The 15,850-nt window shown below is 37.1% G+C and overlaps 1 protein-coding gene across 4 annotated transcripts; it reads right to left on the reverse strand.

Moving 5' to 3' along the window:
* Positions 1 to 1,114: 1,114 nt before the first annotated feature.
* On the reverse strand, positions 1,115 to 14,926 carry LOC127654414 (intraflagellar transport protein 56-like). Of its 4 annotated transcripts, none has more exons than XM_052141599.1 (18): positions 14,697 to 14,926; positions 14,534 to 14,605; positions 13,975 to 14,121; positions 13,207 to 13,299; positions 11,821 to 11,935; positions 11,672 to 11,721; positions 11,431 to 11,576; positions 9,804 to 9,975; positions 8,107 to 8,284; positions 7,961 to 8,016; positions 7,796 to 7,849; positions 7,598 to 7,661; positions 6,299 to 6,387; positions 6,129 to 6,212; positions 5,970 to 6,039; positions 5,752 to 5,858; positions 1,687 to 1,820; positions 1,115 to 1,470 (listed from the first exon to the last, which is right to left on the reverse strand). In XM_052141599.1, exons 2-18 carry the CDS (start codon positions 14,534 to 14,536, stop codon positions 1,359 to 1,361), a joined length of 1,674 nt encoding a protein of 557 aa, XP_051997559.1. In that variant the 5' UTR covers positions 14,537 to 14,605; positions 14,697 to 14,926; the 3' UTR covers positions 1,115 to 1,358. The 4 variants fall into 4 exon arrangements, 2 of the variants coding, with proteins under 2 accessions (XP_051997559.1, XP_051997560.1); XM_052141600.1 differs by having other exon boundaries at positions 14,534 to 14,572; positions 14,674 to 14,926; XR_007971929.1 differs by lacking the exon at positions 1,115 to 1,470 and adding an exon at positions 5,058 to 5,169.
* Between the last annotated feature and the right edge of the window lie 924 nt (positions 14,927 to 15,850).

Genomic DNA, 15,850 nt, shown 5'->3' on the forward strand with positions numbered 1-15,850 from the left:
ATTGAACTAACAGAGTGAAATATAACTAATAGAGTGAAATGTTTCTCGAAAGGTTGTAGTATTATATTAAGAGATACTATTTCTTTGGATATGAGAGGAACGGGTTAATGTATTGAAATAATTTAATAAATTATGTTGTTTCAGAGAGGATGAGTGTCAGAAAAAAAAATCGTAGTTTTTATTAATTAATTTTTCGAGGATGTTTAATGGTGCTATAATAGCACATTTGTTTCTTTTATCTTTGAAATTGTCATATAACATAAACTGCACTTCTTCAGTCATCAATGAACCTCATAATATATATATATATATATATATATATATATATATATATATATATATATATATATATATATATATATATATATTATCTAGTTACTTCAATTGAAGGCATCATTCACCCAAAAATAAAAACTCTCTCATCATTTACTCACCCTCATACATCCCAAAAATGTATGACTTTTTTCTTCTGCAGAACACAAACGAAGATATTTACAAGAATATCTCAGCTCTTTAAATCCATACAATGCAAGTGAATGGTGACCAGAACACTAAATGTCCAAAAAGGCAGCATAAAAGTAATCCAGAAGACTCCCGTGGTTTAATCCATGTCTTCTGAAGAGATATGATCGGTGTAGGTGAGAAAAATAGCAATATTTAAGTCCTTTTTTACTACAAATTTTCCAAAAACAAAGTCACCAAAAACAAAAGAATATGAAAGTGAAGATTTAGAGTGAAAAATTATTTAAATATTTATGTTTCTTACCCACACCTATCATATTACTTCTTAAGACACTGATTTGACCTCTGGAGTCATATGGATTACTTTTATTATGTGCTTTTTTGACCTTCATAGTTCTGGTCACCATTCACTTGCATTGTTTGAAACTGCAGAGCTGAGATATTCTTCTACAAATCATCATTTGTGTTCAGCAGAAGAAAGTCAGTCATATGCTTCACATACTGCATGAGGGTGAGTAAATGATGAGAGAATTGTCACTTGTGGGTGAACAATCCCTTTAAGTGTAAAATTAAAACATTGGCAGACATTCAGTTAGCTTTCATTTTTTGGGATTAAACGTTCAAACACAACGTTTGAAAAGATACAGCTTTAATTAGTTGCATAATCCATCTAGCAAAAAAAAAAAAAAAATACATTTAAAACATTTGAAATTAACTGACATGGATAAATGGTAAATATAGAAGTATCATTTAAGTTGTATCCGAACTGGTGCGTTCATTTCATATTTTGTTGAGAAAGAAACAAGCAGACAATGCAATAAAAGTTTAAACATTATGATTTTATACAGATTCAAGTACATGTATTGCATCGGGTGTTGGCTGATGTGTAAAGGTTATCAGAGAGCCACTCTGTTGTCTTTGGCCCATTTCTTCATAATACGGATGATGTATTCAACTTGTGGGTTACCAGTGCTCCTCAACATCGGCAAAACCTCCCTCAGTGTTTCTCTGCAACAAACAACAACACAATATATATACACAGAAAGCATTATGATTACAGGTCAAAAGCTTAATCCTGTTAGAGCATCATAAACTTTCAACAGACTGTTACATTTTTGTGCAAATCTTTGGTGAACTAAATCTGACCATTCTAAGTAAAGACATTTTTACATAGAGCCGAAACTAATAATAATGTCTTGTGTAAGGCTTGGCATAGGTTCATACCTGGATTCTCTGCTTGCCAGTATAAGTTGGAAGATCCCAACACATGCTCCACGCTTTCCCTCCCAGTACTCAGGGTTTTGATCCAATCTCTCCAGAGCATCAAATGCTTTAGCTGCATAATAGAACTGCCCCATCTAAGAAGAATACATACTTTATATTTCACATCTACTGAAATCTTGTATCATATGAAAACACTTTTGAGACCAAAGGGAAAGTAGTTTTGCTTTTTACAATGTGTCGATTGAATCAGCAACATTCTGTAATTGTATCATCAGGCAGGTTGCTATCTATAGATCATCCTAAAGAATCATCTGCCTGAATAGTTTAGTAACTCTAATATTCTATCGTTACAACATTTTACAGATTATTATTATTATTTAGAAAACAGAACTAACTCTTATGGTAATTCTGATTGGATGAATCACGTTCGAAGCTGCTGTACACCCAAAATATCCCAGGGTTATTATACAGTGAGGAAAATAAGTATTTGAACACCCTGCTATTTTGCAAGTTCTCCCACTTGGAAATCATGGAGGGGTCTGAAATTGTCATCGTAGGTGCATGTCCACTGTGAGAGATATAATCTAAAAAAAAAAATCCAGAAATCACAATGTATGATTTTTTAACTATTTATTTGTATGATACAGCTGCAAATAAGTATTTGAACACCTGTCTATCAGCTAGAATTCTGACCCGCAAAGACCTGTTAGTCTGCCTTTAAAATGTCCACCTCCACTCCATTTATTATCCTAAATTAGATGCACCTGTTTGAGGTTGTTAGCTGCATAAAGACACCTGTCCACCCCATACAATCAGTAAGAATCCAACTACTAACATGGCCAAGACCAAAGAGCTGTCCAAAGACACTAGAGACAAAATTGTACACCTCCACAAGGCTGGAAAGGGCTACGGGAAATTGCCAAGCAGCTTGGTGAAAAAAGTTCCACTGTTGGAGCAATCATTAGAAAATGGAAGAAGCTAAACATGACTGTCAATCTCCCTCGGACTGGGGCTCCATGCAAGATCTCACCTCGTGGGGTCTCAATGATCCTAAGAAAGGTGAGAAATCAGCCCAGAACTACACGGGAGGAGCTGGTCAATGACCTGAAAAGAGCTGGGACCACCGTTTCCAAGGTTACTGTTGGTAATACACTAAGACGTCATGGTTTGAAATCATGCATGGCACGGAAGGTTCCCCTGCTTAAACCAGCACGTCAAGGCCCGTCTTAAGTTAGCCAATGACCATTTGGATGATCCAGAGGAGTCATGGGAGAAAGTCATGTGGTCAGATGAGACCAAAATAGAACTTTTTGGTCATAATTCCACTAACCGTGTTTGGAGGAAGAAGAATGATGAGTACCATCCCAAGAACACCATCCCTACTGTGAAGCATGGGGGTGGTAGCATCATGCTTTGGGGGTGTTTTTTCTGCACATGGGACAGGGCTGACTGCACTGTATTAAGGAGAGGATGACCGGGGCCATGTATTGCGAGATTTTGGGGAACAACCTCCTTCCCTCAGTTAGAGCATTGAAGATGGGTCGAGGCTGGGTCTTCCAACATGACAATGACCCGAAGCACACAGCCAGGATAACCAAGAAGTGGCTCTGTAAGAAGCATATCAAGGTTCTGGCGTGGCCTAGCCAGTCTCCAGACCTAAACCCAATAGAGAATCTTTGGAGGGAGCTCAAACTCTGTGTTTCTCAGCGACAGCCCAGAAACCTGACTGATCTAGAGAAGATCTGTGTGGAGGAGTGGGCCAAAATCCCTCCTGCAGTGTGTGCAAACCTGGTGAAAAACTACAGGAAACGTTTGACCTCTGTAATTGCAAACAAAGGCTACTGTACCAAATATTAACATTGATTTTCTCAGGTGTTCAAATACTTATTTGCAGCTGTATCATACAAATAAATAGTTAAAAAATCATACATTGTGATTTCTGGATTTTTTTTTTTAGATTATGTCTCTCACAGTGGACATGCACCTACGATGACAATTTCAGACCCCTCCATGATTTCTAAGTGGGAGAACTTGCAAAATAGCAGGGTGTTCAAATACTTATTTTCCTCACTGTAATTTTGAAAATGTCACTATCTTTTATTTTGCTTTGTTATTTCAGTATTATTTTAGTTAGTTTTAATGGTGCAAATTGTTTCTTTCTCTTTATAGTTTTAGTTTTCATCCATTACCTTTGTTAATGTTAATTCCAACATATACTAGCATATTTTAACATTAAACGTTTGTTAATATATGATATCTGTTAACATTATTTAATGCATAATGAATTAACATGAACTACAATGAACAACTGTAAATGTATACATTAACATTGCCAAGTTTAATGTAACTTTATTATGTTGGTTTGATAAAGCCAAAATACTGTTATTCTGTTATTATACTTTTCCAAAATCCTTAAACCAGGACTATCAATTGTATCAAAATTATCAATTGTAACTCCAAGAGCTTTCAAGCTGCATCCGCTTGGCACAGACCTTCAGACTGTTCTGACTTTGTGTACTATATCTTTTCTAACTGATTGAACTTAATCTTTTCTCATAATGGATAATCAAAAAATCCCAAAATGCCATATATTTACATTAATGGAATGTTCAAACGGGCTAAGACTCTGTCACAGAACGTTTAAGATTTCATGGTTTATCTGTCTGTCTGTTTATCTGACATTAGGGCCAGTGCAACCTTCAAACTTAAAGCTTTTAACGTTCGTTTAAAGTTTAAAGTCAAAGTTCGTCTTGACAAACTTTACCTATCTAGTTGAAAAATTGTGTTTTTTTTATCATGATATTGTTACCACTGTTTACTAAAAAAAAAGAAGCCATGAATGGCCGTGCATTATAGTGATTTTACCATGTTAAAGATTTGCATTGTGCTCAATAACACCACTTACTCACCTCTTTTAGCTTATTGTTTTAAAAGAATGTTCCAGGTTCAATTCAAGAAATGCTCAACAGCATTTGTTGCATAATGTTGATTATCAGAAAACAAATTTAATCTTGTCCATTGTTTATTCACAAAAATTGCACATCAAGGCACTTACAATGGCAGTGAATGAGGCCAGTCCATAAACGTTAAAATACACACAGTTTTAAAAGTATAGCCACAAGAGGTAAACATTATACCAGCATTATGGTATTTACCAAATTAAAGGGCTTACCAGTCATTGCAACACAGTTGTAATATAAATCATGTTAAAACTTCTAATATTTACATCTTGTGGATATATATATATATATATATATATATATATATATATATATATATATATATATATATATATATATATATGGACTGGCCCTATTCACATCCACTGTAAATTCCTGTCTATAACCACGGTGTGACAGTGCGGCCCCTACCGTCCACCAAAAATGTGGCGGGATGTTCCGTCCACCAGGGGCCGGAGGTATGCCGTTGATCCGTCCGGGGAAGCACGGCTGTCATCCATTAGAGGGTGGGGGAGTGACCAAGCTACGGCGTATCGGAGAACCGGTGAGTAAGTGTTTTTTTTCTCTTTCCTCTCGCTCTTCCACTGTCGCTCCCTGTTGGCCTTTCCCTCTCTTTTTAAAATGTTTTTTGTTAATTTGTCACGATCGTCATTATGGCATGTAGGTGCCACACTTATTTTTGTTTCCCTCCCCTTAAATCCTCCCTCATCCAGGTAGACAGGGATGACCTGCCAGTAGACGGTGCGGAAGGCACGCCCCTCCGCAGTGAAAGGGAGGGGTGCACGTTATGCCGGGGGCTCCCCGGCCTGAAAGAACAAGGGAGGAATGTGACAGGGCGGAGGGCAGGTCGTGATTCCGCACACCCGGCCCCTAATCAGGCTAATCAAGCCTCAGAGAGGGACAAGGGCCAACTGGAAGCTGCAGAGCGAGAGAGAGAGAGATTTACGGACAGCTGTCCGACACCTGTGTGTGTGTGTTTGTCTTTTTGGATCAGTTTATTATTAAAATATGACTTATATTGAACTTGTATTGAACCCTGATCATGTATTTTCTGTCATGACTGGCAAAGTTGGAATGAAACTCCAATGTGGTATTATCCCAGCACCTTATAGCAGTCATTTGCGATGAGCTGCAGGAGGCTGAATGAGTCAGATGATGTTTCTATCCTCAGATACAGCTCCCAGGCCTGACGAGCCTTCTGATTCATGATGTCTACAACAGAGAGGACAATGACATCAGAGAGTCAGTGGTCTGGTTAATCTAAAGTATGACCAATCAGAAAACACTCCAAAGAACTTTTCAAAGCAATGTTGTTGAACCTACAGCAGTGAGCTAACCAGCTCAGGTAAACATAGTCATTCTTGATCTTCTCACTCTGGATGAGCAGGAAAACCTGTTCACATTAAATACAGATTCAGTGCAAAAGCCAATAATCAGATGTGCTTGCCAAATAAAACATACTGATACGCAGTCATGCCATACCTCTTCAGCCTCCCGGTAGTTTCCCATGGAAGCCTTGGCCTGGGCATAGTTGAAGTTGAAACTGTCATCATTGTAAAAGTAATTCTACAAGGAAAAACATGAATATTTAATGCAGATGTTTTAATGTTGCTGTAATGAATCCAAAAACAATGATACAGTATGTACATTACCTTGACTGAATTGAGATATATTAGCACATCTTTAAACTGCTTCAGCAGGAAGAAACAAGAGGCCATGCACTGCCTTCCAGGTATTGTGTCTTATAAGATCAAGAAAGAGGGGAAATAGTGCATTAATTTGGTTTTACTACATCCAAGTAACTATGTCATATATCTTATGTTCTTATCGTAAATTCTCCATAAATACTTCGTAATAAAATACTCAATTTAAAACTATTTTACAGAGCATTTGGCTAATTCAGCCATTTTTGTTACGACATTTTATGAGACTACACGGAATTGTCCTATAAAAATTATTGGTCTCACTGCAGAACCATTTAAAATGAAGGAAGGCAAAACATTTATTAAAATGATGAAAGTGTATAATGACCAATCACAGCAACAAAAATATAAATTTTTGCATTGACAGTTATATAAAACCTTCTAAAGTCTCTATAAGCAACAATTTATCTCAAAAGAAGTTGATTTAAAAAAACATTAACATTACGACATAATTGGGTATTGACAGTTACATGTCAAATACCTACATCCGGTCAAAGGCAAAAGAAAGTGTGTCCTTCTTGGACCTAAGATACAAAATATATATTATACTTTATGATAAGAATAAAAACTAGGCACAAATTAACTTTGGTAATAAAATAGTGATGACACTAAGTCAAGAGCCACCGTTAAAGGGGTCATGTCATGAGGAATAAAATTTTCCTTGATCTTTTGACATATACAGTAAGAAGTCATTGTACTATAAAAACATACTGTAAGTTTCATAACTCAAAACTTCCTCCACACTGCAAAATGAGCATTTGTTTAAATCTGCCAAAATGACTGTAATGTCACACTGTGGTAAAGAGTTGCATCTGACCGCCTCCACAACAACACTTTAACTTATCACTTCCATAGCCCCGACCAGTAGCGGTGAGCAGTGAGATGACAAGAGGAGAGAGTAGGTCAGTCAAGAGCAGAGAGCCAATCACAAAAGTGGGCGTTTACTCTCAAGTCTTGAAGGAGAAGCAAGACCAAAACCGTTTCTGACAGAGTGAGGCTGGAAAATGATCATGTATATATATATATATATATATATATATATATATATATATATATATATATATATATATATATATATACATAAAGGCATATCATGACCCCTTTAAAGGTGGTTTTCAGTCTAGGACAAGGCTTAGCCTGTGCCGAAAAAACAAACTCATAGATTAACAGTAAATCTGTCACACTGCATGGGGGACGCTGCTGAAACAGGGCTAATATTGTTATTGTTAGCCTGAATAATGATGTTACCACATTCACTGGCTGAGCCTCCAACCAACTGGAAAAACTGCTGGGCAATTTTTAAATGGTCCCTCTGTAAGAATACAAAAGCATATAGAGAGATAAGGGAACATGGATTCAGAAACTCATACTAGTGGAACCATTCACCAAGATGATGCTAAGAAAAAAGTTTGAGAGAAAATACTGTTATGAATAAATGTTACAAACCGATCCAATTTCTTGTCCCAAAGAAGCATTTACCACTCCCTTCAGAATATATTCCTGGGGAGGACATAAGAGGTTAAAAAACAAGCTTTAAACACTGAGAAAACACTAATCCAGTCAAAAAATAGAGAGGAAAAGAGGTAAACAGTATTAGTGTGGGCTTAATACCTGGGGTGTGGTGGGCTCAAGGTCTTTGATAAGTTTGTAGGCCTCCTGAATATCATCTAGAAGTGAGATGACAATGTTAATAACAAACTGATAAGCCAGTCTCAATGTACCTGCTTAAGACAAGAGACCATGTCTGATCAACACACCTTGTCTAAGATAGTAGATGACCAGGTTGAGTCTGGCCTCTGATATGACGTCAATCAGAGGAGGTAAAACTTGCAGAGCTCCCTCACCCCCACGAAACACCACCAGATTGTGCTGGATAAGCTCTTTAGCAAACTGAAAAGAGCTGGAGGAGATATCAATCAGGTTCTTCAACTCTGTCTGCAAGAGGGAGAATTTTTTTTTTTATTATTTAAATGAATAGTTCCCCAAAACATGCAAATTCTGTCATCATTCATTCACCGCCATGCCATCACAGATGTGCATGACTTTCTTTCATCTGCAAAAAAAAAAACTAAAAACAATGCAAGTGAATGGTGAGCAAAATTTTGAAGCTCCAAAAAGCACATGGAGGCAGCACAAAAGTAATCAATAAGTCTCCAGTGGTTTAATCAATGTCTTCTGAAGTTATCCAATAGATTTGAACAGACCAAAATAAACATTTCACTAGATGAGGCTATTCTCACCCCTAAACCGATTGGAGCGCTTCAGAAGACATGGATTAAACTCCTGGAATTATTGATAACTTTTATGCTGCCTTTATGTGCTTTTTGGAGCTTCAAAGTTTTGCTCACCATTCACTTGTATTGTATGGGCCTACTGAGCTGAGATATTCTTCTAGAAATCTTAACCTTATTAACTTTTTAATAGACGCCCCTGCTCTTATTGAGGACAATTTATCAATACACGTTTTTGTTTTTCATATTTGCTCAAAATGTTACTCTTTCCAAACAAGAAGGTCAGTCATGGCATTCAGTTTATTCATTATATCAAATGTTTTAGAATAATGACTGCTAAACTGTATAAAAGACTGTCTAATGTTCATCAAAAATATTAAAAAGATTTCACAATAATGACTGACTGATTGCACAATATCCCGTACATATCATAGCCTACATTTTCCACTTCCTATGATCCAACTGAATTCCGATAGATAAACTCAAGTTCTGCCCTACTTAATTTCCTGCTAAATATAGTTTTGTGTCACATATGTCACATTACTAAAGTTAAATGTCTTTAAAATTATAATCATCAAAATTTCATCTGAGTGACTCCAGCCAGGTCTCCTAAGCAACCAAATTTGTCCGGTTGCTAGGGAGGGTAGAGTCACATGGGGTAACCTCCTCGTGGTCGCGATTAGAGGTTATCTCTCTCAATGGTGCACGTGGTACGTTGTGCATGCTCAGAGAATAATAGCATGAAGCCTCCACATGCTGCGAGTCTCCGAGGTGTCATGCATAACAAGCCACGTGATAAAATGCGTGGATTGACTGTCTCAGAAGCAGAGGTCTTGTCCTCCGCTAACCGGATTGAGGTGAGTAACCGCGCCACCATGAGGACCTACTAAGTTCTGCTTTGTGATACTCTTTTAGTACAGTCAACTGCAGGTGCAGGTGCTGACGATGCACACAGTCCACGTGGATTGTGCTGATGACGAAATTTGCGTCACACATACTTTGCGCTGAGCGATCCTCAATGCAAACAACCAAAGTATATACTTAGACCTTTAGCATATATGGTAGCATGGTCGGCCCAGTGGGGGATAGGATGGGCATTGCAACATGATTTGCCTTGTGCCCCCCCAGAAACTAATGACACTGCCCTTGGGATTGACATCCAAAAACAATCAAGAACAACCTGTTGTCCACACTAAAGATCAAGATTCATCAGAGCAGTTGACCTCAGCAGCTTTGCCGTTATACAGTCTGAAGTGGTTGCAGGCTTTAAGGTTGAGGGCGACGGTAGAGTCGGGAATACTCTGCAGATACACAGCCAAAACCTCCTGAGATACGTCATAATAATCCAGTTTATAGTAGCACAAAGCTACATACACATTCAGGGCAAGCAAGTCTCTGTAGAATTAAAGACAAATAATTATTCAGAATTGCTGTTTTTAATCATTTTTTTTTTAATCATACAATGGTTAGTTTTGGTCCACTTATTTGATTGGACAAGTGTGTTACAAGAATAGTGATATTTCATATACCAATTGCAATCCTGCTTTGGCTTCATTTGGAACTATTTTCATTGGTGGAGCAAAAACTAAAATAAATAGCTGGACATAACACATCGATTGCTTGATACTGACGTTATGTTTTCAGAACTGCTGTACACAAGGCGCGGTCACATTTACCTTCGCACAGCGAAATTCCATGAGCAAAATAAATTAATCTCAATGGGAATCTGTGCGTTAGTAAATTGTCTGCAATGGACTTCCAATGGCAAAGAGTTTTGCGTGGGTTCAAGTTCGGTAAACCACGTTGACCAACAGGAAGTTGCTTGGTTTGGCAGTGACCTCTGTGCGGGTGGTGCTTCATGCACAACTACACTGAATAATCACAATGGTCAATGATTTCATTTTAGCGGCAAGTTTTTTTAAATTCAATCTCCCAGAGTACAAATCGCAGCATTAAAAATAGGTTGCTCAACGTCACGCTCAACGTCACCCCACACCTTCTGTCCAAAAGGTAAATGTGCCTTCACATTTACCTTTGCATGGTGAAATTCTGCACAAAATTCATGATAGCGAGTCCCATTAAGATGACTGTATTTCAACCGCAACATTTCGCTGTGCGAAAGTAAAAGTGGCCGCACCTTAAACATGTTTAAACTCTCTGGAATACTCAATTCTGATTGGTCAATCACTCTCTCCAGCAGTCTGATATTTCTGAATAATTTCGACACATCCATGGATTGACTGATATTTTGCAGTTAACTAGGTATTGGGAGTTATGTTTCCTAATTCTAGTATTACTATGGGATCTTTACATGTAAGCGAATACAATTATTTCAAATCAAATTGATATTAACATGTTCATTTCTTTATTCATTTGGCGTGCGTCATCTAATAACCGGATTAAAAAGCAGTCAGACAGTCATTTTCACAATATAGACACCTTACAGAAATCTAACGCAAACAGGTGGCATTCAGCGGATTCTGGAGACTCTGTGGTCTCTTTCTCAGCATAATTTAAATGCAAATAATTATTTATTATTATTATTGACATTTATTATATATACATTTAATTATTTACAATAAACCACTTCAGCGAGAAAAAAGTCTGAAACCACCCTATCTGGGTTTATTTTCTGATAACTACCAACTGACTGCACATTATCCCTTACATACCACGCTCACAATCGTGCTTTTGTACTAAATATCAGCACGGCTGCGATTACTTGACACATCGTACAATAGCTGAATCACTGATATGCTTAAATGTAAGAAATGTATTGTCTCTGTCAGGGGTGCTGGTTCATATGTTGATGTGCTGACGGTGTGACTGGTTCAGTATGTTCTAATACACCTGTTTTGCAGTAAGATCCGTTTGTAGGTGTCAATGGCCTCCTGATAGTGAGAGCGCATGTAGTGAATGGAGGCCAAACTCAGCTGATCTTCTGTCACATCTTCCAGGTTCTGATGGAAACCCATCAGCTTCTTTTCATCATTAAACTTTAGAGAGAAAAATAAAGCAGATGATGATGCCATCATCATTATCGTTAGATAGTATGCACACCACGATTATGCAAAATAGTAGGAGAACTGACCTTATGTGCTAAATGAAAAAGCAGGCGATTTTGAAGTTGAGTCTTCAGTCCTGAAAAAGATGGTAGCAGGCAATGTTTGCATAATTTGCTTGCTTGAAAAGCTGTTGAGCAAAAAATGAGAAAAGAGGCATTGGAAAGGAATGACACACCTTTTAATGCGGCCTCCTCAGCTTCTTTATAAAGCCCCAGGAAAAAGAGGGAACAGCCCAGATATACCCACACATCCACTGGACAATCTGGCCTCAGAGTGAGGGCTTTGTACTCCTGAACAAATATGAATACTTTTTAAAAATATAATATGCCTTAAAGCTACACTATGTAACTTTTTTGGGGTTAAACAATAACAAAATGTTATTAATGAGAGAGTGCAACAAAACCCATCTCCCAAACCATTTACTTTACCCAAATACACTTGGATAAACATATAATAACGATATTAGATTATAAATATTTTAGAGCTGTCGGGACAGATTTTGTCATTCGCCCTTTGCGTGTTGATGTCATTTCCTTACACAGAGAAAAAAAGATCTGTAGCGCACGTGTGGGAAAGTTTGTTGTCACAACGAACAACAAAATTTGAACATGGATCATTCAAAACAGCAAACCTCAGGGGAATAACTTTGTAAAAAACAAAGAAACCCCGAACAGAGCAGCGTTTACAAGCAAAAAGGGAAAGCGACAGTCCGTAATAAAACCCGAATCAACATCGGCTTGGCTTTTCAGAGGTGGCGACAACTCCGAGATCTGAAAGGATTCAGAAGCGACCCAGAGATGGATTTTCTTACTCAACATAAGATATTTTATTGATATGGTTTATGTATAGCTGTGTAATCACACACACGTCTGGGTCTGTACACGTATATACTGTAATCGGTGCAGAACTTTATATATTTATAACAGCTATAATTTATATAAATAAATCCTTTAGTTCTAGGCTTGCCAAGGACATGTGAGTCTTGAAATGATGTTGATCACTGGTTGGTAACAATGACAATCTATAAATTAGTTACTACCGTGGTCTATTTGGCCAGAATATCCTGCCATTATAAAAGCTTTACAACGTTTGACCTTATCAGACTAGCAATCACCATGTCTAATGTTATCAAACGCAGCCTAACTTTTGTAATGTCATTTATTTAAAAACATCAATGTTTCCAGTAAGTCAAAACAACAGCATAAGATATGGCACTTATCTGCTCAGACGACATGTTTTCGGATATCCGTCTTTTCCATTCTTTTGTTAATTATTTGTCCATTCGCTCTAATAAAATGTCCTGTATTCATGTGTACACCGGTGCCTTGAACCACATTCATCCGTGCAGAGGAGTATAGCCGAACCACAACCGAAACAATGTTATTCCGCAAGACACATGCTGTTTTATTTTTTTAACCGCTAGAGGGCCAAACGTTACATAGTGTAGGTTTAAATGCAACTGCTATTTCAAAATGTACTAATGCAAAAATTCACACACTCTCTCTCTCTAAGATTCATCTTACTTGCCCAGTCATTAATTCTTATTCTCTCTTCTACTAACCTCCATTGCTCTCTTGTGGTCCCCCAAATGAAAGGCACAGTAGCCGATCCAAAGGTCTGAATGCTCCACTGACACGCCGCCATTACGCTGGAACTGGACGATACGGAGTTCAAGGTCATATAAATACTATGAAGCAGCACCACAACCTTGAACTCCATTTGAACTCCGTTAAAGGGGTCATGTCATGCCTTTTTTTATTATTATTTTATTATGTTCCTTGAGAACCACTTTTAATAATGGTAAAGGTTTTTGCACAAGAAACATTATAATTTTCCAGTCTCATTCTGACCCTCTGTCAGAAACGGTTTTGGTGCTGCTTCTCCTTTAAGACTTGACAGTAAATGCCCACTGTTGTGATTGGCTCTTTTTTCTTGACTGACCTGCTCTCTCCTCTTGACACCTCACTGCTCACCGCTACTGGGCGGGGCTACAAAATTGAAAAGGTAAAGTAGGCATTGATGTGTTGTTGTGGAGGCAGTCAGATGCAAATGTTTACCACAGTGTGACATCACAATGTGGAGGAAGTAGAGATTGAGTCATTTTGGCAGCTTGGTTTTAACAAATGCTCTTTTTGCAGTGAGGAGGAAGTTTTGAGGTTTGAAACATACAGTATGTTTTTAAAGTACAATGACCTCTTTTATGTCAAAAGATCAAGGAAAATTTATCATGTCATGACCCCTTTAAAAACATTCAAACACAATAATATATGCATCTCAAATTGTATTCAATAAAGCAGGTCTCATTCACTGACGTGATTGTTGTCTGTACCTCTAACAAAGTCAGGGAACCCAGGTAGTCTCTTTGGCTTAGATAATCCTCAAGTCTTGGAAATTGTTTTGTTTTATTTTTTCTTTTCTTCTCGCTAGAATTGGTGGACGCCTCACCAGACACTGCAGGTTTCATCCGGGACAAAAGCTCCAGAACAGAAATAACAGTTTTAAAGTGAGCAGTACTTACAATGTATGTTATGTAACTAAACAGTTTAATGCAAAACTATGAAACAACACAACTTGAAGTACTGGAACTATCTTATATTTAAGTTTCTTCAAAGTAGCCACCATTTTCATAGATCACAGCTGTGCACATTTTGGGCATTCTCTCATATAAAAATTATACAAATGTATCAAATGCAAAATGATCGAAGGAAACATGTTACAATTTAAAGGTAAAAAATATATGCGCATAATAAAGTTCTTTCGTGCATATGTCTCTGCCTACATCAAAAAAATTAAACTGTGTTTGCTTATCCATTTTATTGTATGACTTAAAAAAACAAACATAAAACACGTGAATGAACAAGAATTTGGCTATGAGGTAAGGTACTCACCATGGTGACGATGCTTCACTGTCCAGCAAAAACACAGCCCTGAAACTCGCAGACGGTTAGCCAGTAATTTTACTGGCATTCATAAAGCAGACAAAAGATATCAAAACTAGAGCTACATGTACCACTAATTAATAACTTACCAATCAATTCAGAAAAGACTTACTTCGCTGGATGGGGTGAATTAGCCAGCTAGCTAACCAGCTAGTTTAAGTTAGCGAACAAGCTTGCGTTTCTGTGAGATATTCAACAGATCGCGTATTTTTTTTACATTAAGACACCCCTCGTACCGTATGAACTAAATCAAACTGTAAATGAATGTGCAAAAAGGTCTAAATGTGCTCATTATGTGGTGTTTAATAATCGCTAGCTAATCTCGACTGCCATGTTTGGCTGTGTGGCATCATCACGCTGTTGCTACGCAACGCGTTCTTCAATATGAGGGGGGCATGTGATTTGATTCTTGTGAATAAAAATGTGATGATTTCAGTAGAAACTCAATTACGACGAAAATCCCAGTGGCTTGATGGGTAAAACCTTCTAAACTAAGGATTATGGGCTCGAGCCCAATCTGAGATGAAACTTTTTCGTTACATCGAGTAACCAAAATCACATAATAACAATTATCACATGCGCATAAAACACAGCACAAAAGCTAGATATTTTACTGATATAATAAATAAATAACATTTATAACCTGACATATTTCACTATCAGCTTCAGAGATGCCCGTGATTTAAAACCAAACTATTGAGCAAATCTCGTATTTTCCTAATTTCTGCATTTTATAAACAAATTCTTTCTACTGCTCAGATAAATCTGGGGTGCTAAAACAATATTACTCTAAACCAGTTCAAAGAATGTTTTTAAAAAAAAACAACTTTTATAAACAAGTTGTTATATTTAGGTTTTCAAAATTCATACAAGAAAACCATGTTATAGAAATCTAAATGAAGTGAACATTGTGAATTGGTGCTCACACTTTACATAAAAATCATGTTACTTCTTCAATACTGCGATTTTGTTGAAAAGGATGTCACAATATGTATAGCATTCAAACGGAAATACTTGACAAGGTTTTATTTGTTAACATTAGTTCATGTATGGGGTATCTTGAGCTAACACTTTCTTACAGCATTTATTAATTGTGGTTAATATTCATTATCAAATATAGTATTGTTCATTCTTGGTTCAAAACACAATTTGTAATTTAAACATTTGAATTAACCTCACATTAAGGCTTTAAGCATGTCTATCTGCATTAAAGGAATAGTTCACCCAAAAATGAAAATTCTCTGAATTTACTCTCTCATGCCATTC

Source organism: Xyrauchen texanus, chromosome 13 (genome assembly GCF_025860055.1).
Source record: "Xyrauchen texanus isolate HMW12.3.18 chromosome 13, RBS_HiC_50CHRs, whole genome shotgun sequence".
Taxonomy (NCBI): Eukaryota; Metazoa; Chordata; class Actinopteri; order Cypriniformes; family Catostomidae; genus Xyrauchen; species Xyrauchen texanus.

Excerpts from the sequence above, each read along its gene's own strand:
- LOC127654414 (XM_052141599.1), bottom strand. Across the intron at positions 13,300-13,974 it reads GTTCCCTGACTTTGTTAGAG|TTCCAGCGTAATGGCGGCGT; the intron begins GTACAGACAACA and ends CGTATCGTCCAG. Across the intron at positions 1,471-1,686 it reads CTGGCAAGCAGAGAATCCAG|AGAAACACTGAGGGAGGTTT; the intron begins GTATGAACCTAT and ends TGTTTGTTGCAG.